At 50.6% G+C, this 24,999-nt stretch overlaps 1 protein-coding gene across 2 annotated transcripts in view; it reads left to right on the top strand.

Moving 5' to 3' along the window:
• The window catches only part of LOC123347057 (bMERB domain-containing protein 1-like), a 55,412-nt gene extending 32,557 nt beyond the window's left edge, over positions 1-22,855 (top strand). Inside the window, exons 3-7 of one of the 2 annotated variants that reach the window (XM_044984496.1) lie at positions 9,145-9,218; positions 12,623-12,737; positions 17,683-17,756; positions 18,554-18,712; positions 22,542-22,855. In XM_044984496.1, the coding sequence (XP_044840431.1) occupies positions 9,145-9,218; positions 12,623-12,737; positions 17,683-17,756; positions 18,554-18,672 (382 nt within the window). In that variant the 3' untranslated portion in view covers positions 18,673-18,712; positions 22,542-22,855. Of the gene's footprint in view, positions 1-9,144; positions 9,219-12,622; positions 12,738-17,682; positions 17,757-18,553; positions 18,713-22,538 lie in introns of both variants that reach the window. The other variant, XM_044984497.1, reaches the window with a different exon arrangement.
• Positions 22,856-24,999: the final 2,144 nt, after the last annotated feature.

The following is a 24,999-nucleotide window of genomic DNA, read 5'->3' as shown; positions in this document are numbered from 1 at the left end:
AGAGAAATAAGAATTAACACTTAAAACGCTGCAGTGGTGCCACTGTAGCACTTCACTGAAGATGCTACTTATGCCAACCGGAGGGCTTCTCCTGTCAGCGTAGCTACTTCACCTCCCCGAGAGGCAGAAGCTAGGCCGATGAGAGAATTCTCCTGTTGACCTAGTGCTGTCTACACCGGGGGTTAGGGTTGGCTTAACTATGTCGCTCGGATTTTTCACACCCCTGAGTGATGCAGTTATACCAACCTAATTTCCTAGTGCAGACCAGGCCTTAGCTTAGCAGGATTCAAACACAGGAATGTATATAAATAGTGAGAATGGTTTTGGTAGTAAGGAATAATAAAAACAAGAATTTTAGAAGGGGTATATACACACCAGATTCAGGGCACAAACTAATTTCTAAGGGGGCTGGAATAAATTTTCCCTGGAGGCAGGTTATCCTGTATCTGCCTACTACCCTGCACCTGCCTCTGAAGCATCTGGTTCTGTTCTCTGTTGGAGACAGGCTGCTGGGCTAGATGGACCCCAGATCTGATCCATTCTGGCAGTTCCTATGTTGAGGTAGCTCTGTGCAATGTCCTCCTTCCCACTCCCACCTCCAGTGGTCTGTTTCTTTGGTTTTCCCTAGCCTAGCAGCTATTCTGTTTTGTGCATTTTGATCTATTGATAGTACTTTGAAGGCACCTATCATCATTAAGCGGTCATGGCAATGCAAAGGTTTTTTTCATGCAACCCGAATTCTATGCTTAGCTAGTACGTAAATGAGTGGGATGAGATGGAGAGATGCTAGAGAACTGGCTTCCTGCTCAACCTATGCACAATTCTGAAATTAGCACCTCTGCAGCTAGTCAATGGCTAGCACAGCAGCTGGAGAATAGTCTTTAAAACAAACAACTCCCTCCCCCCCTGCATTATTTGCTTTGAGCTTGTTGCCATCCAAATAAATCAACGAGCTGCTGGACTCAGCAGAAGATGATGGAGTCCAGAGGAAATATATATATTTCCTGCCGCTGGTATATTTTGCTTGTACAGCAGAGCCGTGCAGCTCCCTGTCACTGTAGCAGCAGCACTAGTGCTCTTCTCCTTTCTATTTATTTATTTTCCCTTCCCTAATTAATATTTTGGTGTTCTCTGCTCTGCCGACAATGCTGCAGCTTCAGGCAGCTCTGTCCAAACACGATTTATTCCCAAAGGGGTGAAGGATGGTGAATCACAGCCGACAGGATTGTTTGAACTGCAGAATGGATGCTTAGCAACCCACACTTTAAAGTGAACTAAAGACATATCAGTTGAAGGCAGCACAAGCTAATAAGTAGCGGAATCTATACAGCTGCTTGTCAGTCAGAGCGCTGGGACTGGATACCTAGAAATGCCAACAGCATTCTCACAGATTAAAGGCTTTTCTGGGGGACTTGCAAAACATCTAATGGGCTTGAGCATATTCCAGTGAGTCCAAACCATGACAGCATTCTACGGCATCAGTAGGGCGTTGCAAAATGTACAATGCTCAGGTTTTGTCTAGACTGGGAAAATGAGCTGTGTTAGTAAATGTGTCAGCTAACACCCTTTTATTAGCACCGTTTAACATCACTCACCTTCGTAGTGCAGACAAAGGCAGCTACCTGGACTGGATTGGCTATCCTAGGTGTTGGTTAACATCCTGCTAATTAAAATATTTTAGTTACCAAGTTTTCTAACGCACATCATCTGCCCAGTTTGAGCAAAGCCGTGGAGGACGGGGCGAGTCCCAGGTTCAGGTTGCTCTGTGTCAAGTTGGGTCCCCAACTCAGGTGTTTATGAGGTGGGCTCTGGCCCTGACCTGGGTGTAGCTGCAGAAGAGGTGGGTCCCGGTCATGATGGTCTCTGAGGTGGGCCCCAGTGCAAGGGGACTTTGAGGTAGAGGTGGGCCCAGGCCTCAGGTGTCTCTGAGGCAGAGATGGGCCCTGGTGACAAGTGTCTCTGAGGTGATGGTGGACTTGTTAAATGAACAGGAATTGCAGGTGCTTAGCACTTCTGAGGATAAGGGCCTTAAATTGTATGCTTCTTGGGGCATGAACCTCGCAAGGACTGCTTTCTTACAGACGGGCACTAGCGTCAAACTTTAGACCTGGATTCAGAGATTGCTAGGCCAGAAGGGACCACTGTGATCATCTAGTCTGACCTCTAAAGGTTGCCCAAAGGCTGTGTGTCTTCAGATCATGAGTTTTAGTTTGGGCTTGTATCTACTCTTCAAGTGTCAGTGAAATGCCAGGCATACCAACAGCACAGTAGAAATAATGGCAGCAGAACAGCAGCCACACCATACTGTTACTAGCAATTATTCCAAATGCTGGCCAGGTCAGCAATACCATGTAGTTCATTATGTCCCCGGGAGCCCCTCAGTGCCAACTGGTAGAGGGCACACCAGACCATAACTCACATCAGGCCTGACACGTTCAGGGCCCCAACTCACTGTTCTCATAATCTGGATGTAAAAGGTCTTATGTAAAGTATCCTATGCACACTTGCGTGACATACGTCCAGGGTGTGCACAAAGAGTTATAGATGTTCTTAAAATGTGTTTGGCAGGCAGCGTATAAAGCCCAGCCTGACCTAGACAAAGGAATTTCTGTTTACCTATCTGAGCAGCTTGAGCTCAGAGGACATATGAGGTAAACACAACCAGCAAGCTAGAAAATGGGGGAGATGAATGCTTAACAGCCTCAAGAGGGGATGGAGTCTGCACCCCCAGGAAGCCTTCCTGGCTCTTGAAACAGAACCAGTGAACTTTGGAGTCATATTAAGGGGGGCAAAGAGACATTTGAGTCATCCATTACCTATCGTACAAAGGGGAGCAGCCCCCTTTGAGTTCATGAAAAGTGGATCCTCTTGGCCTGGGAGACAAAAGTAGCTGTAAACTGACTATAAGTGAGAAACCTGCTTAGACAGAGACGGTAACTTGCTGAAATTGTTTTAGTTGTTACTTGTAACCATCTCTCTCTCTTTCACCTGTATCTATTATCCCTTACATCTCTCTTCTTTCCGAATAGACCGATTCTTGTTTAATTACAAAATGTATAAACTGGAGAGTGAGTTCCCAGCTAACCTAATAGGCTGGTGTGTGTACTATGTACTTAATAACTAAGCAAAGCTCTTCCTTGCGGAGGCCGAGAGGGGTAAGACAGTGGCTCACAGTTCTGGGTACCCCAAGAGAAGCATCACCATTATACCTGGATATGTTCATTTCTTGTCCTGCATGAAGCGAGGACGTAGTGCAGGGACATGGATACAATTTTTTAAAATACCCCAAACAAGCGAAAACCCCCAACCCCAGTGTGGAGGCAGCTCGGCTCCATTCACCTCCCAAGTGAATGTCTGAGCAGGGCTGGCTCCAAGTTTTTTGCCACCCCAAGCAAAAAAAATTTTCCCGTGCCCCCTGGCCCCGCCCCAACTCCGCCCCTTCCCTGCCCTATTCCAACCCCTTCCCCAAATCCCTGCCCCTGCCCCCCCCCGGGTGTGCAGCATTTCCCCTCCTACCCCTCCCTCCCAGGCAGGGGGGAGAAGCGGAGTGGCGGCGCACTCAGGGGAGCATGCGGCAGTGGAGCGGAGGTGAGCTGGGGGGGAGCAGTTCCCCTGCCCTCCCCCAGGGTTACTTCCTGCAGCCCTCCCAGCACCCCCCACCGCCGCAGCTCACCTCCGCTCAGGGCCGGCTCCCGGCTTTTTGTGCCCCAAGCAAAAAGAAAAAAGGAGCCGGAGCGCCGCCCCTTGGAAAGTGCCGCCCCAAGCACATGCTTGGAGCGCTGGTGCCTAGAGCCGCCCTGTGGCTGAGTCAGCTCTTCTGCTAACCAAACTGGCCATCTGGCCATAGTGATAGATTGTGGCTATGAGCAACTGCCTGGCTGGCAAGGCTGGGGGCCCTGGGGGGATATACAGTGACGGCTTCTGTTAGAGTAGAACCATATCTGGTCCTGGGGTCGCCCAGCACACAGCACTGCATTCCTTCTGCCGACGGAGTTGTTCTCTGCTCAAAGTTTGAGCAACCCCTCCCTGCCTGTAGCGGGCTTTCTAGTCCCTTCGTCAGCACAGGGCGACTCGGGGCCACATGCATCAAGAGCACAAGAACCAAGCTATGCAGTGGCCTGTGGGGGAAGGGACCTGCTCCTTGAGGCACCCCAGGAACAAGGCGCACAATCCAGTCCCTGGTGTGCATGTGTGTTGTGACACTTGTCACACCAGAATGCCACCCCTCCCTGTTCCACAGCTCTCCCATTCCTCTGCAATCACCGCCTCTGATGCTGCGCCCAGTCTGGCCTCAGAGAAAGAACTGATCATATGGCAGATGGAGCTATGCAAGAAAAAACCTGCCAGCTGCTCTGATGGGAAATCAGGCCTGAAGGTCTGTGAATATGGAACTAACCAACCCTGGGGAATTCCACTGTCACTCAGCAAGAGTTCAGTGCAGAATTAGAACTAACCCTCTAATTGTCAAAATCCATCAACTAGTTCTTAATTAAAGGGAAATGTCTTTGGAAGCACATCTTCCCATCGGCATGGAAACCCAGCCAAATATATATGCAGCCAGCATCACTGCTGCTTGGCCAAGGAAATTCCCAGAGGAGCTGGGCTCCAAATGAACCGTAACTTGCTATTCCTTAATTTGTTATTATAACAATGAAAAACACATTGTACTGTTTGGGACAGCCCTTTACATGCAAATCATGGAGGAAATTAGATGCTGCTCGGTTTCAACGCCTCAGGTGTGGAAACTGAGGTACAGAGAAACTAAGTGATTGGGCCAAGGTAACAAACTGCCAGTCACAGACCTAGGAAACAGAATCAAGACACCTGACTCCCAGGCCTGCGTCCCGACCCCGAACCACGAGTCACATGCCAATCAGAAGAGTTACTGCTCTGTCATTTGAAAGCACTGCAAGAAAGATTCACATTTTCCAGTATAGATCTATAGTTGCAGATTTGAAAAATCCATACAAATAAATGTACAGTGAAAGTCTCCAACTCATGGACTTAGATGCCATGGAGCTTAGATGCCTTAGAAACACCATTGGGACAGAGAGGGCCTGATGCAAGGGCCAATTGAAATAAACGAAAAGACTCCCATTGATTTCTGTGGGCTGTGGATATGGCAATGAAGAGATGTAGTCTTGAGAAAGCAGAACTGGGAGCGCTGGAGGAGCACTGTTGTGATTATTGGACTTTAAAATTCACCCCAATTGTAATCTTAAATGTAAAAAATGTGTGCAAGTTCATAAGATGTCCCAATAATCTAAAACTTTTTGCTTGTTTGGAAATCAACCATGGAAAATATGGTCAGGCTGTTTTTAATAAATGGATATTATGAACAATGCAAGAGACAGACAGAGAAGCTGGATTAATGCAAACAAAAAGAGCCTGCCGATATTGTTCAAGAACTGTTGAAATCACGCTTGGTAAAAGCAGAAGACGTGGAACCAGAAGTTAATGGACCAAAATTGGCATGATGGACAAAATACTGAGGGGCTGAGCTATGCTGTCCACTTTTCCCTTTTCTGGTTTTCTTGAAAAGAGACTGAAAAAAACACATTTTCATCTTCCATCTCCCGTCCCAGCTGGCATCTCCACTCATCTTCTCTGACCCCAGGACAGAAGGAACAGACCAGACTGAAAGGCTTTCTTCCTCTGACTGGGGATGTTTTTCGTTCACAAGTTCTGAAAATCAACACATCATCATGACAGCCTGTCCTCAGCCCATCAGTGGGGATACCTAATTGCCAGCACTGCAGAGTCATGTAAGAGCCAGTTCTGTTCCCTTGCTTTTGGGCTGCTTTTCATGCTCCTTCCTTCCTCCTATCCTGTCTCTCATTCTCTCGACTTTCCATCCAATCCTGAAATCAGCCGCATTGCATCAGCACAGCAAGATGAGACGACCATAATCCTGCCTTGTCTAAGGAGAAAAAATACCCAACGCGATGACATCCCTGACCTGAAGGGGAGCCAGGGACCAAGCAACAGGTGCTGCGGTTGATCTGCCAGCCAAAGCATCCATTCGTGACTGACCTGCCATCCAGTGTTCCAAAGACATCAACAAAAGCTGTATTTCCCCCACATTTTCTATCCTACCTCTCCTTCACCTTTTGTGTGAGTGTCTCTGTTAGAGACAGGAGAAGTAAATACCTTTCACCCATCAGGCAGGACTGAATCTAAAATTAACCCACTTTCCTTTTCAACAAATGAAGGTTGTTCTGAAAATAAAAGACGCTGATATTTTGCCTCCAAGAGGAGAAACACTTGACAGGTTTTGATTGTGCAAAACAAACAATCATTCAGTATCAGTTTTAATATAAATTCTCGTTTTAATTTCTTGTTCTTTCTTGTGGTTGATCCATAATTTTTCAATTTCACAATGAATGCTTTTGAGTGTTTGCCAAAGAACTGAGAAAAACCAAAGCCTCTGTATCACTGTTCTAATGTTGGACAGCGAAAGAGTTTAGAAACACCTTTAACTCTTTTGCTCCTTGAAATTAGTACAACACACAGTATCATGGTTTCAAGTCTAGCTGCATCTCTGTCCTCTCACTGGTCTCTGAGTGCACCCCCACAGGTATCAGGCATTGGGACTTTACCTCTCCTGGGCTGGAATCATGCGATTCTCCCAGTGTCAGACCAGGCCCCATGCTAGGAGACCCTGTGGATCAGCCATTCTTAGTCAGCAAATCCAGCTGGGTTTTGCATCTGTGGTTCTTCTCTTAGGGAGTCTGTGACCAGTGGTGAATCCGGTGACCGGTCAGCCTGCTTACACCACCGTATTGTTTACTCTTAACAGTAGGAGCAAAGCATAACATGAGAAGACAGGTTTTAAAACAGCAAAAGATCTACATGCATGTCTGTCTTACCTAATGGCTTCCCATCCTCTGGCCAGAAGCCTAGCAAGGCCTGACTTCTTCAGACACCCCATCTGTGTGGGTCAGTCTGGTGCCCTGAACAGCTCCCCCGACCCTATAGCATGAGTCTCTTCTTATCCAGCCTGAAGTCCTTCCACTGTCAGTTGCCTGGGCTGAGGCCCTGCTGCCCAAAGCCAGCTTGGTGAGTTCCATCATGGGAGCTCGAGCCAGCCTTATCCAGGCCAATTGCTTCCCCATCGTCTCGCATCACCCCCCTCAGTCTTTGCTGGGAGGGGATGGCTCATCTTGAGTCTTTGTTTTGCCTTCCTGTTTGCTTCCCAAGAGTCCTACTGATTTAACCCACTACAGTCATCCAGGTACCATCCCATACAACAATGCAACAGTCATATGCCCACGTCCATCCCGCACAGACTTACAGTGCAGAGCTACAGGAGCACTGGCTTTCCCCTACGACCTCCAGCCCCCTTCTCCACAAAGTCATTTGGCTCCTGCTGGATGCTGGGATCCCCACTTCCTGAGTCCAGCATGAGGCTTAGGATCTGACCTGCTGCTGGTCTTCAAGAAGCAGCTGAAACTTTTTATTTCTAGTCTTCCACTGCCAATGCTTGGTTATTGATTCTTCATTAGCGGTTATTGCTTTGTTTAGTTTGTTTTATAGCTATTAAATGAAGAGCCTGAGAACTGAGAACTGTGTGTAGCTAGGCAACTGAAAAGATACGTTACTTTTCTGGCTTCTGTGCACTGCACCTTGCACAGTAGAGGAGTCTGCCTGCTGCAGGGACAGCTGTGAGGCAGCTGGCGTTTGTGGTTCAGGTCAGGTGCAGAATGTCACACAGTGAGTTGCTGTGATGTCTCCATCTTTCAATTTTATAACAACCTTGTTTGTTCTTTCTTTGTTGTTTTCCTTAATTTGAAATAAGAGTCACAGTGACAGGAATATATGGGGTTCTCTTATGTGTGGGAGACATAACACAAGCACAGCTGTATAGAGGGCCCAGAAAAGGTGCTTTAGGAGAGGACACTCTCAGGGGGCCTTCCCTCATGGTGGCTGTGCATTTCCCAACACACAGAGGGTGACTCAGTTGGCTGAAGGCCATTCTTCTGCAGCATAGGCGCTGACTCTGTGGGTGCTCCGGGGCTGAAGCACCCAGGGGAAAAAAATGGTGGGTGTTGAGCACCCACCAGCAGCCCCCCATCAGCTCCCCACTTCCTCCCAGTGTTTGCTGCCCGCCGGCAGTCCTGCTGATCAGCACCTCCCCTCCCTTCCTTGCGCCTCCCACCCGCCGCAATCGGCTGTTTTGTGGCATGCAGGAGACTTTGGGAGGGAGGGGGAGGACCGATGGTGCAGTGTGCTGGGGGGAGGGTGCGAGAAGAGGCGGGGAAGAGGTGGAGCGGGGGGCGGGCATTGGGAGAAGGGGTGAAGTGGGGGCAGGGCCTGGGGCAGAGCCAGGGGTCAAGCACCCCCCTGGCACATTGGAAAGTTAGTGCCTATGTTCTGCAGTTTCAGTTCTAGAGGTCACAGCAAACATAGCCGTGAAGGCTGTTAAGACACCTCCACAGTGGATAGATGCTGAGCCTGAGCCCTTTCTGCAGGAGAGTCTAAAGAGGTGAATCGAATACAAGCCGGCCTTATAAGGTTAGACTCAGGGAGCTCAATCTGTTCAGCTAAACAAAGAGAAGGTTAAGGGGTGACTTGCTCACAGTCCATAAGGACCTACATGGGGCACAAACGTGTGATAACAAAGGGCTCTTCTCAGTCTAGCAGACGGAGGTATAACAAGAGCCAATGTCCGGAAGTTGAAGCTAGACAAATTTAGACTAGAAATAAAGAGCAGATGTTTAACGGTGACCATAACTAACCACTGGAACAACTCACCGGGGGGGGGGGGGTGACAAATTCTCCACCACGGGACATTTTAAAAACAAGATGGGATGTTTTTCTAAAAGATCTGCTCTAGTTGAAACTGAAATTAATTCAGGGAAGTCCTCTGGCCTGTGTGATACAGGAGGTCAGACTAGATGATCACAATAGTCCCTTCTGGCTGCCTAATCTACGCGTCTGTGTGTGGGGAAAATAATTGAAACAATAAGTAATCAATTCGATCGTTTGGCCCTTGGGCTGGACAGCATGAAGTATCCCAGTGCTGGTTCAGTGAAAAAGGGTTCCAGTGTCTCTGCACTGACATAATTAGGTTGACATAAGCTGCCTTACGTTGACCTGTGTAGTGCAGACCAGCCCTAAGTGGTTTTGTTTGTGTCTCTGCAGGATGGATGACATTCAGCTTTGCAAAGAAATCAGTCGGCTGAAAAAGGAGCTCCAGAAACTCATCGCACTCCCAGGTGAGGCCCAGATACTTTGGAAAGCTTCTGTGGCTTGATCCCAAAGCCCTTGAAGTCGATGGGAGTGTTTTTGATCAGGCCCTTTATTCCTGGATGTGCTCCTACTAGGTAACAGGTAGGACTCCAAAGGTTCAGGCGATCAAGTCAGATGAGCAACCAGACATTTGGATCCAACTCTGAACCTCTCAGGTCTGCAAAGTTGGCCTGGGGCTCTTTCATAAAAGCAGCCCTTCTTACAATGTTGCTGGGACTTTCTTTTCCTAGCTAGGCTGGAATTGTCCCCAGATCATCTCTTTCTGTGGCTCTTTGCCTCTTCCACTGCTTGTCCTGGTTCAAACAAGGAAGTATTGAGAAACAAGAAAAGGAAAAGAAATAAGGAAATCAAAATTGTTACCCAAATCTTTTTGTAAGCCACTGGTGAGCGTGGGTTACAGGATCCTCTTCTGTGCCCGATCCACGGAGGACACGAGTCTGTTACAGGCTCAGCTACCCTCCCACATTGTGCAGGGTTTCTAGTTCACACCAACCACTCCAAATGGCACCCCAGGAGCGGAAGGAGGAGAATTCTTGGAATCCCTTGGTAGAGGGCCCCTTTGGAAGTTTTCTATTGGTGGTGGGAGGGGAATGAGGCCTTTAAAGGCAGGGCCAAGCATCTATCGTCATCAGATGTTGGTGTTGCTGGGGAAAACTTTCCTCTTCTTTGTGTGTTACCACAAATCACAGTAGAAATTTAACATCAGCCTTTTGACAGCGAGGGGATGGGGCAGATGGCAGGCTGGTTCATAGGAAATGCTTCAGGCCCTGATGGAGGAAGCCTGCCAGAAATCACAGGGGGCTAGAGACAGCAAGCAGCTTGGTACATGCAAGGAGCTTCACACACCCTTCTGTCCTGGGGGGGTGCTGTGCCCAGGGGGGAGGGATAGCTCAGTGGTTTGCACATTGGCCTGCTAAACCCTGGGTTATGAGTTCAATCCTTGAGGGGGCCACTTAGGGATCTGGGGCAAAATCAGTATTTGGTTCTGCTAGTGAAGGCAGGGGGCTTGACTCGCCTCAATGACCTTTCCAGGTCCCTTCTAGCTCTATGAGATAGGTAGTTCAATACCTAAAACCTCTGGTCCAGTCTGAGCTCAGAGAGGCGGAGATAACAGAACCACCAGAGCCCCACCTTGTGGCAGGTATGTACTGGGAATCGAGCTAGTCTCCTTGTAAATAAGGGTTACATCTAACAGATACATATTCATAGCTTGACAATTTCAGAAAGCATCTCACTGGGTAACTGGCATAAGTGCATCCGCTGGAAGGAGAGGGCCTTATATTCATTTACACTAAGGCCTGTTTACACTGGCAGAGTGCAGTACCAGGGCCTTAACATGCATGAGGATCCAGTCCAGACAGTGTGGTGAGATCCCCAGTGTGGACATACCCAACATTCAGGTGCTCTTTGGAGAAGAGGAAAACCAGCCAACCAGAAAATCAAAACTTCCTTAGAAAGGAATTTCTGCCCTTTGCTCCCTATATCATGCAGCACCTTAAAACGATGTCCTCACTCTGCCAAGTCACGCTTCACCCCTTCTCTCACTCTGGTCTTCAAGCTTTCTGGAACTCCTTAACCAACCCCCGGGTGCTCAGATTTCCCCCTTTCAAATCTTTCCTCAAAACTTTGACCTCTGGCAGATGCGCCATCCTTCCACAGAGGGAAAGAGAGCACTGGGGGGAGAAACAAAGCAAGACTAAGCCACACCCCACTCTCTAAAGGGCGTCTCCAAAGCCCATTGAAGTAAATGGGAATTAACAGGGCCCCCGGGGGGGGGGAAAGTGGGGCAATTTGCCCCGGGCCGTGCGAGCCCTGCCTTGGCGACGGTCCGGGTCTTTGTCCGGCATTTCGGCGGCGGGGGGCCCTTCAGTCGCTCCAGGTCTTTGGCGGTGGGGGGCCCTTCAGTGCTGCCAAAGACACAGAGTGACTGAAGGGCTGCCGAAATGCCCCACAAGCCCTGGCCAGGTGGCAGTCCGGGTCTTCGGCGGCGGGGGCCCTTCAGTCACTCTGGGTCTTCAGTGGCTTTCGGCGGCAGGGAGCTCTTCAGTGCTGCCGAAGATGCGGAGCAACTGAAGGGCCCCCTGCCACCAAAATGCCGCCGAAGACCCGGACCACTGCAGGGTGAGTACAAGCGCCGCAGCTCCCCCGCTTTGCCCCAGGCCCCCTGAATCCTCTCGTTGGCCCGGGGAATTAGGCCCAAAGGCAGGACCTTCCCCTGCATCTCCCAGCGTGTTGTGTGTGTTGCCCATCTCTTTAGACTGAATCCTCTTCGGACAGCAGCCAGGTCTTCTAGGATACAAACAGCTGCAGCGCGCTGTGAGTGCTTAAATAATAACGAGTAAGAATAACTTCACCGCAGAGCCGGTCACGTCACTGTCATTAAGGAAATGGCTCCCGCCAGGAGTTCCTAATTCAGGTCCCAATTAAGGAAACCACTTCATCCTATGCTTTCCTGGATGGGAATGGGCCTAATGCATGCTGAAGTGTTTCCCTGTATTGGGGCCGCAACCAGTAGGGTCTAGGCTTAAGTTTGTTCCAGCCACAAGTCTCACTCTGCAGATCTGACAGGTCCCAGGAGCTGCAGTGGAGCATTAGAGAGTGCAGTGCTGTGATGTTTGAATCCCTGAAGCAGGAAGGGTCTGTACATTCATCTCCTAGAACAGCATCTCAGCTCATTTACAAGACTCTGTTTGTTCTCTGCCTGGAGGGCATCTCGAGATCAAGGATGACTTGAAGCCAGAGTCTTTCTAGTCCCTGTCGCTGCTGCTCCAGGTCTGGCTCTAAAGCAGGAACATGCAGACTGATTCAGGTTAGAAGTGGGCTCAATCCACAAAATGTAGGTCCCAATTCAGAGTTTGAACCTGATGCTGTAACTGAGGGATGTTCAGACTGGGGCCGGAGGATATCAGGTTTCCCCATTATAAAGGCAGGAGCCATTTGCAAAATTTGGATCCAGAGAGTCAACTCAGGATGTGCTGCAAATCTCATGAGAAACACTGAACTTGTGAGACTCCCAGTAGAGCTTCAAAAGACAGATCCAGCAGAGGTTAGGTTCGGGAGACCAGACTAATTATAATGGATCATTCTGGCCTTAATATCTTTGAATCTATGGATTTTCACTGAAAGTCAATGGGAATTGTGCAGCATGGGAGGCAGCCCAGGCTGTACAAGAAACGCTGCACTGCTATTGTTAGTCAAGCTAGCTAGATCAAAGCCAGCTTGGGTGTCCACATCATGTGTTGCAGTCACACCTCTCATTGCAGGGCAGACGTACCCTAAGAAGCCATCCCTGCCTGCAGCACAGGTAGAATCACAGGTTTCTATATTTCAGTGCATTAGAACAATCTGCTTTGTGTTTCCCGTGTTACAGAGAAAGAGAAGTCCAACGAGGAGAAGCAGAGGGAGGAGGAGCTGGTGCAGCAGATACACAAGCTGGTTGAAACCCGGGATTTCCTGGTGGACGATGTGGAATTTGAAAGACTGAGGTAGCTGGATGAGACAACTCGAGTGTGTCTGAAACTTGCAGGGGTTGGCAGAGCTCCAGCATGTCAGACTCCCGGCATCTGCACTGGGGGCAGGAAATGCACAGAACAGCTCAGCGGCTAGGGAGCTGTGCAGGGTTGGATCAAGGCAGCCCGGGACACTAGACACATCATGACACTGCCCCCCCAGGGGACTACCTGCACAGCCCTGCCTCCGCACACTGTGGCTCCACCCCCCACCTGGAGTGGCTGTCAAGGGGACACCTCCCAGAGAGGTAGGGATAGTGGCATACCCTTATCTTTCCCCAGAGCAGCAGGGGGGCAGTAAACCGGCTCCCCGGGACTCACTCCAGCAGCCAGGTGTATCTGTTTGGATGGGCCAGCCCTACCGCACTCTTCTCCTCTTGCCATGTGCTGAGTCTTCTATTGGCAAGGTGTTGGCAGGGGATTCTCAGAGCGGTGGGTCCTGGAGTCAATACCCCATTGAGCTGGTATGGGGCAGTTCACGCCTCTCAGAGCTATTGTTTCAGGCTGTCTGCAGACTCAGGCAGACAATGCAGCATCGATTACACTTGGGTCACATTTTTCAGCTTTTCTTCAGACTCTTTATTAAAATGAAAGCTGAGATTCCGATGTAATCACATGACTAGGAACTGGGACCACAGGTATGTGGTCTGCAGTGCTTATGCCATAAGCCAGCCCTGGAGGTGCAGAATGGGGCAGAAGCAGGGGAAAGGCAACATGCACTGGTGGTGATAGAAGGAACATAAGAACGGCCATACTGGGTGAGACCAAAGGTCAATCTAGGCCAGTGTCCTGTCTTCCGACAGTGACCAATGCCAGGTGCTCCAGAGGGAATGAACAGAACAGGTAATCACCAAGTGATCCATCCTCTGTCACCCATTCCCAGCTTCTGGCAAACAGGCTGAGAAGAACATGGTTTTAAGTAAAGGGGCAGCTGCTAGCTATGGGAGCTGAGCAGGGGGTTGGACTCGATGACCTCCTGAGGTCTCTTCCAACCCTAATCTTCTATGATTTGATGACATGACGAGTCAGTGCAAGAAGACGTCCTGAAGTGCAAAGGGTCTGTCTGCACTAGGGTTCATGCTGCAGCAGGCAGGAAGCAAGGTCAGTCAGGCCCAGTCAGCCATTGCAGAATGAAACCATTCAGGCGTATTCAAAGCTGAGGCAGCATATACCTCTGGCTTTCCCCAGTGTTCTCCCCAGCAAGCACAGCACCCCTGCAAGCCTTCAGTTAGGACTCAAGAAGAATGTAATGCATGTTTTGGAACATGTCTCTGCTAGCAGACAGCAGTCACTATAGCTCTGCCGTCGCATGGGTGTTGTGCTGGGGGCCTGGGGCATTCCTGTTCATCATGCCATCTAGACAGCACATTGCAGCCCCTTGCTTGCACTCTGCTGAGCCGTGCTTTGCCACCTGTTGGGCAAATTGAGATTTCTCCTTAATTCTGCCACCTGCTGTGCATGCCTCCTCAGGCTGGCGCCTCCACCCCTGCTGGATCTGTTCTCCGGGTTTTGGGGGCTGTGGTCACTCGTTGTTACTGCTGGCCCCAGTTAACCTGGCTGGCCGTGAGAAATGAAGAGAGGGTCGGATTGTTGCTCAGGTGTATGTGTGAAGCGGCGAGGCTCTGCAGGTAACTCCTGGGGACAGACAGCGCTGGAGGTGGTGCCCGCAGGAGTTACGCTGCGGGTTGTGGGACTACCTCCTTCGCTCTGGGGTGCAGTATCTGCAGAGTGATAGTCAGGGACAGGGGAACCAGTTAGGAGATGACCTCACGCCCCACCCCACCAAGCAAACATTTTGAAAGATCCTGAAATGTTCAGCTGATACCACCCCCCATCTCCCTCCCTGGGGATTTAGATCACAAAATGGCCTCTGTGCCTTCTGCTTTCCCCGCACCATGCTTCTGCGAGGCAGCGTATCTCTGTCTGTCTGTCTGTCTGTCCTGGGCACTGTATCTCGGCATCAAATTCATTTTCCAAGCTAACCATCACAATGTAATCTGACATGGCCTCAGTTGGTGCCGTCACAGGGGCTGGGGCTTTTGCCTGGAGAAATATTTGTGGGGAGAAGGGGAGTTATTTTGTTTTGCTGGTTCCCCTTCCCTCATTGTCATTCTTCAGCTTCAGTTACCGCAGGCAGGCTTCTGTGAAAAGGGGAGGTTTGCACGGAGCACTTAACTAAAACCCAGGCTGATCTCTTCCAGAAGGAGCCAGATTGCTGGGCTGATTTTCCCCCAGTCTTTGTGGAGCTGGCCAGTTCCCTATAAACCTTTTACTGGCTGTATTTTAGGAGCAGCCTGTCTGTCCCTTCCCCCAAAACACCCTTCTAGCCTCCCTGTCAGTTAGCGGTTAAAGAGCTCTAAGCTGCCGTGTCCCAGAGTGTACAGGGCCAGTGGAAATCCACATTCCCATGCAATAGGTCTGGTAAGGCAGGATGCCTGGTACTGTGCTGACATCATTTCTGGCAGGCCTGTGGAGTGCTCTCAGCCAAGAGATCACCAGCTCCAGCTCTGCCTCGCTTGTGAAATCTGACCAGATCACAGCATGTAGCATGGGCCTGTGACCTGGTCAGATTTCACTGGTGACCTGCAGCAAGAGGGGAGCTGATGGGTAGACTCTGAGAGGAAGGTGTTTCCTTTTACTGACGGTGGTATGCACGAGGGTTGGTTTAGTATTTGTATAATGGTAGAGCAGAGGTGCCCTAACCAAACTCAGGACCCCATGGTGCTAGGACCTATACAAACATGGTGAGAGACAGGCCCCGCCCCAAAGAGCTGTCAATCTAACTAGACGAAACAAAGAGTGGGAAGGGAAATAGAAGCAAGGAGAGTGAAGTGACTTCTTTACATTCATACAGCCTGTCAGCCAGGAACAGAGCCCAGGTCTCCTGAGTCCCAACCCAGTGCTCTATCCACCGGGACTATACACAGATATGAACACTGGGCTCAGCTTTGCAGAGCTCCCTGCCAAGTTGGAAAGGGGTCCAGGGCTGGGACACTGTTGGATTATTGTGGGAGTGGGCGGACGGCTGAGAAGTGGGGTGAGGGAGAATGACACCCCAAGAGTACACAGGTATCACGCTGCAGGCTCTTTAGTCCAGAGGGGTCACGCTGCAGGCTGGTTTTCAGAGAGGGAATGTCTGAGACTTCAGCTAGGAAGCATTGGAGGTTGGGGAATGTGGAGGTGTCTAAGCACTAGGCCGAAATGAAGGATTGCAAGAGGCCAACCCAGGGAAGCACAAGACACCCCCTCCACACAAGGACCTTGCTTTTGAGGTTTAGCAGACAAAGGATTTGATGCATATTCAGGTCTGAATGTGAATTGGGCCTGGCAGGTCATCACTTCTGCCCATGTCCTCACACCCACGTAGGTGCAGAGCAGAGTTCTGAGCTTTAGCATCCAATTCCCTCCTCTGTGCGCTGCTAGGAGCATTGCCGATCTATCATAGCTAAGTGGAGATCCAGTCACTAACCCCCACCCCTACATGGACAGGCAAGTCCTAAAGCTGTCTGATCAGGAGGTCCAGCTGACCTCCAGTTCAGCTGGGCCAGGCCCCACCCTGAAATGCCAGCCAGGCAGAGAACCCTGCACTATTGAACACACTGTGCGTGAGAAAGGAAACCAACTGAAGATGTGAAAGTAATGTGGCTAATTCTAATGTGTTGACACCGTATCTCACACGAAAAGGGGGTCACCTGGAGAGAACAGAGGCTAGATGACTTACCACTTAGGTTCATGCTGGGTCAACAGAAGAGGGTTTATGATACATTGGGGAAACAATAGCTCTTAGCACTGGGAGGACAGTCTCCATCTTCAAAGTGTAATCCACTGGTCGTGGGAGTCACAGGTGCCCCTCTGAGCTGATCCACACAGGCTTTAGCTCAAGCTGTATAGCAGCTGATGCTTTTCGCTCTGGAAGTGCCTGGTTCGCTCCCCAGTGCGTTGGCCAAGATGGCAGCTGTCACAAAAACATGGGATTTTCAAAGGCACCTAGGGGATTTAGGTGCCAGTCCCCACTGAATGTCACAGATAGTAGTTGAAATCCGCCCCCTGCTCTCATACACCCGCTCCATAGAGAAGTAAAGAGACTTGCCTGTGATTTCAAAGGAAATCAGATGGTGAGATGGGATCAAAACTCGAGATCTCCTGGCTCCCAGTCCTGTGCTCCAATCAGACAATGTCTCTCTGTCTCAGAACTGGGGTGACTGTACATCCCGTTTTTGCTGGGACAGTCCCGTCCCGACTTCTTTGGCAAAAATGGGCATTTGTCCCGTTTGCGCTTGTCCGCTTGATCAGTTGGCAAGTGCAAACAGGACAAATGCCCACTTTTGTCAAAAAAGTGGGGTGTGGAGGAAGGTGTGGGGGGTGTGAGCAGTGATGCCAGCCCCATGCAGGGGGGAGGAGTCAGGGCTTGGGCAGGAGGCAGACAGTTCTTGGGCAAGCCGTGACCACAGCCTCATGCAGGGGGGCAGGCAGTGCTCGGGCTAGCGGCTCGAGCCAGCCCCATGCGGGGAGGGGAGGCAGGGGCTTGGGAAAGTGGCTCGGGCCAGTCCCTCACAGGGGCAGGGGTGGGGGTGGGCTAGCCCCACGTGATGTCCTGTTTTCCCTTTGGGAATATGGTCACCCTACTCAAAATGAGCATCTGTGGGTACGTCTACATGGCACTAAAAACCAGCAGTGTAGACGTCCCCGCGCAGGCTGGAGCCCAGGCTCTGAAGCCCAGCTGCGGGAGGGGCTCAGAGCCAGGCTCCAGCCCGAGAGGGAACGGTGACACTGCTGCTTCCAGCCCAGTAGCACAAACTGCTCCAGCCCATGTCGGTTGATCCGGGGTCTGGGACTCGCTGCTGCGGGGTTATTTTGCTGTGTACCCTGAGTGGTTCACTGGCCCATTTACTAAGCAAGAACCAATTTCCACCTGTCATAGAGAAAAAGAAGAAGACAAGGAAATGGCTGAGTTCCTGCAAACAAAGCTTTCCAAAAGCTGCCTCCAGAAAGCAAGTAGGTGCCTGATTCGTATTATTTATCGCACAGACGTCTCTTTGGCACTTTCTCCTGTTTACAAAGCTGGCTAGTCCCAAGAATTAATTGCTATAAACAGACCAGCGATTTTCACACTGGGACCATATGCCACCAGAAGAAAGAGGGGGAGGGGAGTGGCAACTCAACAGAGGGACTATTGCCTGTCTCTGATGGCTAGGTGTCATACCCCAGGAAGATGACAGGTTGATATACATGTCACGGTTCTGCTTCTTGCCTGGCTTTTCCACAAAGATGCTTTGGGGGCTGGTTGGGGTGGCTGCCTCCTCTGTGGTTCAGGTATTTACCGTATGTGCCAGTCTACCCAGCTACTTATGTGACCCCCATCACCTTCTTATCTAAACATGGTCACCCTACTCAAAACACTTATCATAGTCCGTCCCCCATGTTCCATCCGTGGTCATTCGGAGCATATCTCCTCCTTCTGGGGCCCTTCCGTAGCCACAAAGGAGGCAGATCATTGACCAAGTGAGATGTGCACATCCTTGGCAATAATAAAGGCATGCTCCATCCATAACTCTTTGGGAGGCAAGTCCAGTCTGGGCCCACTCAGTCGCATCTGAGATCACATGGGACATGTCTCATGACTCCTAGAGACATATGTCTCAGCCCTGGTCATTTGGGAGGTACATCCCAGCCATGACCTCTTGGGACCCAAGTCCCATCCAGTGAGGGAAGCCCTAAGAGGTGACACTGACACTAGCTCTCCTTCTGCTCTTTTGTGGTTGACCATTACGGTAACAAGAACTCTTTAACAGCCCCTGTCAAAGAGAAGAAGATGATGTCCAGAGGGCAGCAAACCTCCACACCGTATGTGACCAAGACAGGCCTCACCCTGCTCAAGGAATGCTGTGGTTTCACCTGTTCCATTATGTAGACTCTCTCCCAGGCCTCCTCTGCACAGGACAAGATCATGGGTAACGTAGACCTCCCTGCTCTCAGAGAAGTCAACCACGAGGCAAGCAAGATTTCCTCATGGTCCCGCCCTTACCGTTGTTCTCTGGGGAGCACCATAGGGCAGGAAATGGATTTCTTGCCTGTTGAAATATTTTGAGTGATCAACAAATATTCCTGTCCTGAATTGGGAACCAAAAAGCAAAATCTCTAATTTTTTTGCAAACCAAAAGTGTGGGGGGAAAAGCCCCGTTTGGATCGATCAAAACGTTTCTATTTTTTAAAAAACTTTTTAAAACTATAATTGGCTTAAAATTTCAGAACGAAAAGGGTTTTTTTTAACTTACATTATCTTGCATTTCTAAACACCAACCAGAGTTTTACAAATTCCCTCCCCTCCCTCCCAAAATTTCAAATTGAAAAATTTCATCAAAACCGTCTCACAAAAACTTGTGGTGTTGATGACTTGGCAGTTTCTGATGGAAAAATCCCTGACCAGCTAAATAAGAGAAGGCCTGTGCTGGCTGACCATTCCTCTTCAGTACACCCCCACCTCCCCCTGCTTAGATGCCACTAGACTTACTTGCACGTAAAGAAAGCTTGGGTGCTGGAACAATTTGTATAGTGGGGGCACTGAGACCCATTGAACCAAACTGTAAACCCTGGAGATAATAGAAACCACTTCAAGCCCGGAGGTGCTAGAAGATCCAGCACCTATGAAAGGAAGGATCTAAACCAGGGGTGGGCAAACTTTTTGGCCCAAGGGCCACATTGGGGTTGCAAAACAGTATGGAGGGCCAGGTAGGGAAGACTGTGCCCCCTCCCAAACAGCCTGCCCCCCACCCCTTATCCACCCCCTCCCACTTCCTGCCCCCTGACTGCCCCCCTAAGAACCTCCAAACCCATCCAACCCCTCTGCTCCTTGTCCCCAACCGACCCCCCTCCATCCACCTCCCCCACCCCCTGACCACCCCCTTCCAGGACCCCCTGCCCCTGACCGCCCCCTTCCAGGACCCTACCCCTTATCCATCTTCCCCCCCCCCAGCCCCTTTCGGAATGTGGCCCTGCAAATATGGGCGGAGGACTCAACAGGAGCAGGGGCAGCCGCACAGCCAGAGAGAAGCGGCGGTTTCCCCTTCAAAGGGCCGCTTCTCTCTGGCCAGCTGCGTGGCCTCCCAGTGCTCCCCCTGAGTCCTCCGCCTGCGTTCCCTGCGCTCCCGCCATCTGCACCGCCCGCCTGCATATGATTTCAGTGCAGCCAGTGTTGAGTTGCCCGAGTGCCTGGCCCTGGGTCCCCCTGTTGTTGGGGGGCCTTTGCCAGGGCACCCTGTGTTCACTTGTAAATCTGCCCCTGCACCACGCCGCCCAGCCCCGGAGCCAGCGAGGATGCTGCGCTGCCAGCACAGCAAGCTGAGGCTGCGGGGGAGGAAGGACAGCCGGGGAGGGGCCAGGGCCAGCTGGGAGCTCAGGGGCTGGGCAGGATGGCCCCGCAGGCCAGATGTGGCTCGCGGTCCGTAATTTGCCCACCTCTGCCCTATCCACACCCCCGCCCTCTGACCACTAATCTATTAGAGTTCTTTGAAGGGGTCAACAAACATGTGGACAAGGGGGATCCGGTGGACATAGTGTACTTAGATTTCCAGAAAGCCTTTGACAAGGTCCCTCACCAAAGGCTCTTATGTAAATTAAGCTGTCATGGGATAAAAGGGAAGGTCCTTTCATGGATTGAGAACTGGTTAAAGGACAGGGAACAAAGGGGAGGAATTAATGGTAAATTCTCAGAATGGAGAGGGGTAACTAGTGGTGTTCCCCAAGGGTCAGTCCTAGGACCAATCCTATTCAATTTATTCATAAATGATCTGGAGAAAGGGGTAAACAGTGAGGTGGCAAAGTTTGCAGATGATACTAAACTACTCAAGATAGTTAAGACCAAAGCACATTGTGAAGAACTTCAAAAAGATCTCACAAAACTAAGTGATTGGGCAACAAAATGGCAAATGAAATTTAATGTGGATAAATGTAAAGTAATGCACATTGGAAAAAATAACCCCAACTATACATACAACATGATGGGGGCTAATTTAGCTACAACGAGTCAGGAAAAAGATCTTGGAGTTATCGTGGATAGTTCTCTGAAGATGTCCACGCAGTGTGCAGAGGCGGTCAAAAAAGCAAACAGGATGTTAGGAATCATTAAAAAGGGGATAGAGAATTAGACTGAGAATATATTATTGCCCTTATATAAATCCATGGTACGCCCACATCTCGAATACTGTGTACAGATGTGGTCTCCTCACCTCAAAAAAGATATTCTAGCACTAGAAAAGGTTCAGAAAAGAGCAACTAAAATGATTAGGGGTTTAGAGAGGCTCCCATATGAGGAAAGATTAAAGAGGCTAGGACTCTTCAGTTTGGAAAAGAGAAGACTAAGGGGGGACATGATAGAGGTATATAAAATCATGAGTGATGTTGAGAAAGTGGATAAGGAAAAGTTATTTACTTATTCCCATAATACAAGAACTAGGGGTCACCAAATGAAATTAATAGGCAGCAGGTTTAAAACAAATAAAAGGAAGTTCTTCTTCACGCAGCGCATAGTCAACTTGTGGAACTCCTTACCTGAGGAGGTTGTGAAGGCTAGGACTATAACAATGTTTAAAAGGGGACTGGATAAATTCATGGTGGCTAAGTCCATAAATGGCTATTAGCCAGGATGGGTAAGAATGGTGTCCCTAGCCTCTGTTCGTCAGAGGATGGAGATGGATGGCAGGAGAGAGATCACTTGATCATTGCCTGTTAGGTTCACTCCCTCTGGGGCACCTGGCATTGGCCACTGTCGGTAGACAGATACTGGGCTAGATGGACCTTTGGTCTGACCCGGTACGGCCTTTCTTATGTTCTTATGTTCTTATGACCACCACCACGAACTCCTCTGCCCTCTATCCAACCCCCCTTGTCCCCTGCCCCCTTACCACACTGCCTGGAGCACCGCTGGCTGGCGGCGCTACAGCCACGCAGCCGCCGCCACCGTGCAGCACAGAGACTGGGTCAGGCCGTAGTTTGCCCACCCCTGATCTAAACTCATCTCGTGCGTGGTGTAACTGATGTCGATGGCATTACAGCACAGATGTATCTGGCCCTCTGTCTTTTTCATCTACGTGCTGAAAGCTTGAGAAATCAGCCAGACTTTCTATCCAGTAAATCTTTCTGTCCAGCCCAGAAACCATTCTAGCCCTGTCCCTCTCATTTTGCTCTCATTAGCAGGTTAAGCCACCAAGATCTGCAGGAGTTACCTAGCATTGGCAACAACAGAGTGCACAACCATAAGATGGTAGAGACCTTATTTTGCAAACAAACAGAGTTTCTTAAGGACAGAATAAAGGCAATGCTCTGTAACACTGGTCTACCCCAGCGTATGTATATGCATAATGCCTACGGATGCTGTCACGAGATTGATACGCCAAGGAGACTAGCCCTGTCCAAACACCATACCTTCAAACTTTGCTTATTTGTGTTTAGGAAGTGCCCAGAAGCTCTGATCAGGATCGGGGCCCTCGAGCTAGCTCAGCTCAGACCCAGAGGGTCGGGTGGGCTTGGACTCGGATAGCTAGCCTGAGCCACTCCCATGTCACATCGATCCCTAGACACCAGGCTGTCCCGTCATTCTCACACACGTTCCCTGGCCCAATGACTAGTCACTGTCCTTATGAATGACTACGAATTGCCACTGTGAATGATGACCAGTCACTGAGCCAGGGAAAGCGCATGAGGACAGCTCTACAGCCTGGTGTGCGGGCAGTGGTTTGATTCCCATGTCACATCCATTTGCTCTCTCTGCTCCTTTCCCAGCAGGCCTCCAGGCAGAGTCTGCGGCTCCTGACAGCTTCAACCTCCCTTCATTGCTCATGCTTCCCACAGCAGCACAAAGACGGAAGGACATTTCCAAACGGGCAGGTGCAAGCTTGGACGTTGGCTTGTTTTCTTGATGCCACTTAAGTGGGAGTCGCCTTCATGACATTAAAAACAAATTCCATCTGATCTCAGCATGGATGGGGCTTTTACAGCAGCAGATCAGGTGCAACTGACGTGGGTTTGTTTGTTTTTCTTAACTGAACAGGATCAAAAAAGACCTTGGAAAGTTTACGTTCAGTGACCATCGGGCCCCTCCCCACCCCCCTGAAATGCTGTGATGCTGCGGCTGGGTGTCGAGCATGCGCTAGCTTCATACCCCTTCCCGGCTCTTTTGCGCTATGAGCTGCCTCCAAACGACACGTTCTAGGAACACCCAGATTTTATATATAGCTGCGCTCTGTTTTATTGTCACAGGCTTTGTGGTTATGGGCAGGGCTGCACATTTGTCGCGGCATCTTTGATCAGCAATCACAAATCAGGCATGGTAAATTTGTAAAAGTCACTGGTTTGTGATTTTTGATAAAATTTGCCATGACAAATGAGGAGGAGGGGGTCCCGGGTGGAGCTGGGGATGGAGTAGGGTGACCAGATAGTAACTGTGAAAAAACGGGACGGGGGTGGGGGGTAATAGGCGCCTATATAAGAAAAAGTCCCCAGAAATGGGACTTTCCCTATAAAAATGGGACTTCTGGTCACCCTAGGATGGAGAGTGAGCCCACCCCACCTTTATCCCTCAGTCAGTGGTGGCTCCTGTCCCATGGGGCTGGGCCCCGCTCCCCACGCTGGGCATTGAGACTTGGTACACGTGGTCTCAGCGTTGCTCAGGTTTGACCCGGCCACGCCTCCATCATGATAATGGCGAGGCAGCCACGCCAAACCTGAGCGGTGCTGCAACCCATGAGCCTGATCACAACACTCTGAGCAGAGAGCCAGGCCCAGCCCCACGGGGCAGGAGCTGCTGCTGTGGGGTGAGTTTATTAAAAACCACAGACACAAAGGTAAGTCACGGACTCAGCTCTTGGTATCTGGGACATTGTTCCCACCATGCCAAACCTGTAGGCCTGGTTTTGGGTAATGCTCTGAGAAAGGTCAGAGTTCAAGTCCAGGAGGGATGTCCATATGGGTTTGAAGGATAATATAATAATACCTAGCTTTTTTACGGAGTTTTTCCTCAGCAGCTCTCAGTGCTTTAAAAGGAGGTCAGAACCATTAGCCCCATTTTAGGGGTGGGGAAACTGAGGCTGGAAGTGACTTGGGCAAGGAGACCCAGCAGTAGAGCTGGGAATAGAAACCAGGTGTCCGGACTCCCAGCGCACTGCTCTGTCTACTATGCCACACCACCCACGTTCTCAACAGCTTACGTCCTGAGTACGGCCCCGCTGTGTTCAAACGGGGGTGGTGCAAACTGGTTTCAAACTCAGTGGAGCACTGTGGGTTCTGTCTCAACCCTAATGTTACTGGGTCTGTGATCCAGGGAGGAGAAAAGGTCACGGAACAGAGAGGGAGGAGAGAAAAACAGGGCGAAGAGCAGGTGAAAAACAAATAGAAAGCGCCTGGGTGGAGAGAGGGATGGGAAAGGCACAGCGAGAAACTCCTGCTGACAACCTCAGTACAGTGGCTCAGCTGCTGCCCTCGGCTACACTGGCACAGCCCTATGGGAATCAGTGGGGTGACGGAGAGGAGAATTTGGCACAGATATAGCACCCACTTGTGCCAGTCTAGCCTTGGGATTCTTCTGCCTGGTAGCTGCCTGCCGCGGCCGCCCTATGGCTAGGAACCCGGGTTGATTCTTTTCATTGACTCACCCTTTGGACCAGGGATTGGCAACGTTTGGCCTGTGGCTCGCCAGGGTAAGCCCCCTAGCCAGCCGGGCAAGCCCCCTAGCCAGCCAGGCTGGTTTGTTTACCTGCCACATCCGCAGGTTCAGCCGTTAGCTGCTCCCAGTGGCAGCAGTTCGCTGCTCCAGGCCAATGGGGGCTGTGGGAAGCCGCGGCCAGCACATCCCTCGGCCCGCGCCGCTTCCTGCAGTGAAAGGCCGGAGCTGCACAGGGTTAATCCAGGCCTTGTTTTAACCCTTCTTATCCCATGCCAATGTGCTGCCATCACAGCCAGAGCCATTATTGTAGTAGCTCAGCAGGACAGATGCCCTCCTCATTTTCTGGCCACGTGTCCTGCAGGGCTGGGCCTGCATTTCTCTGTCCATCGCTGCTAGTGGAGGTTTGAGCTTCGCTCAGAGCATTTCTACCCTGCCTGTGTTCTGCCGTTCGTACTGGCAAAGGGTTTCGCTGGCAGACGTTTCGGAGCATCCTCTCCCATGCACACGGTGGCCTAGGAGCGCTTTGACTGACAAGCTGGCCCTGCAGCTCTGCAGCAAAGCCTTCCCGGCAACGCACTGAAG

Source organism: Mauremys mutica, chromosome 12, assembly GCF_020497125.1.
Source record: "Mauremys mutica isolate MM-2020 ecotype Southern chromosome 12, ASM2049712v1, whole genome shotgun sequence".
Classification (NCBI taxonomy): domain Eukaryota; kingdom Metazoa; phylum Chordata; order Testudines; family Geoemydidae; genus Mauremys; species Mauremys mutica.
This window is presented reverse-complemented; position numbering and strand designations above follow the sequence as displayed.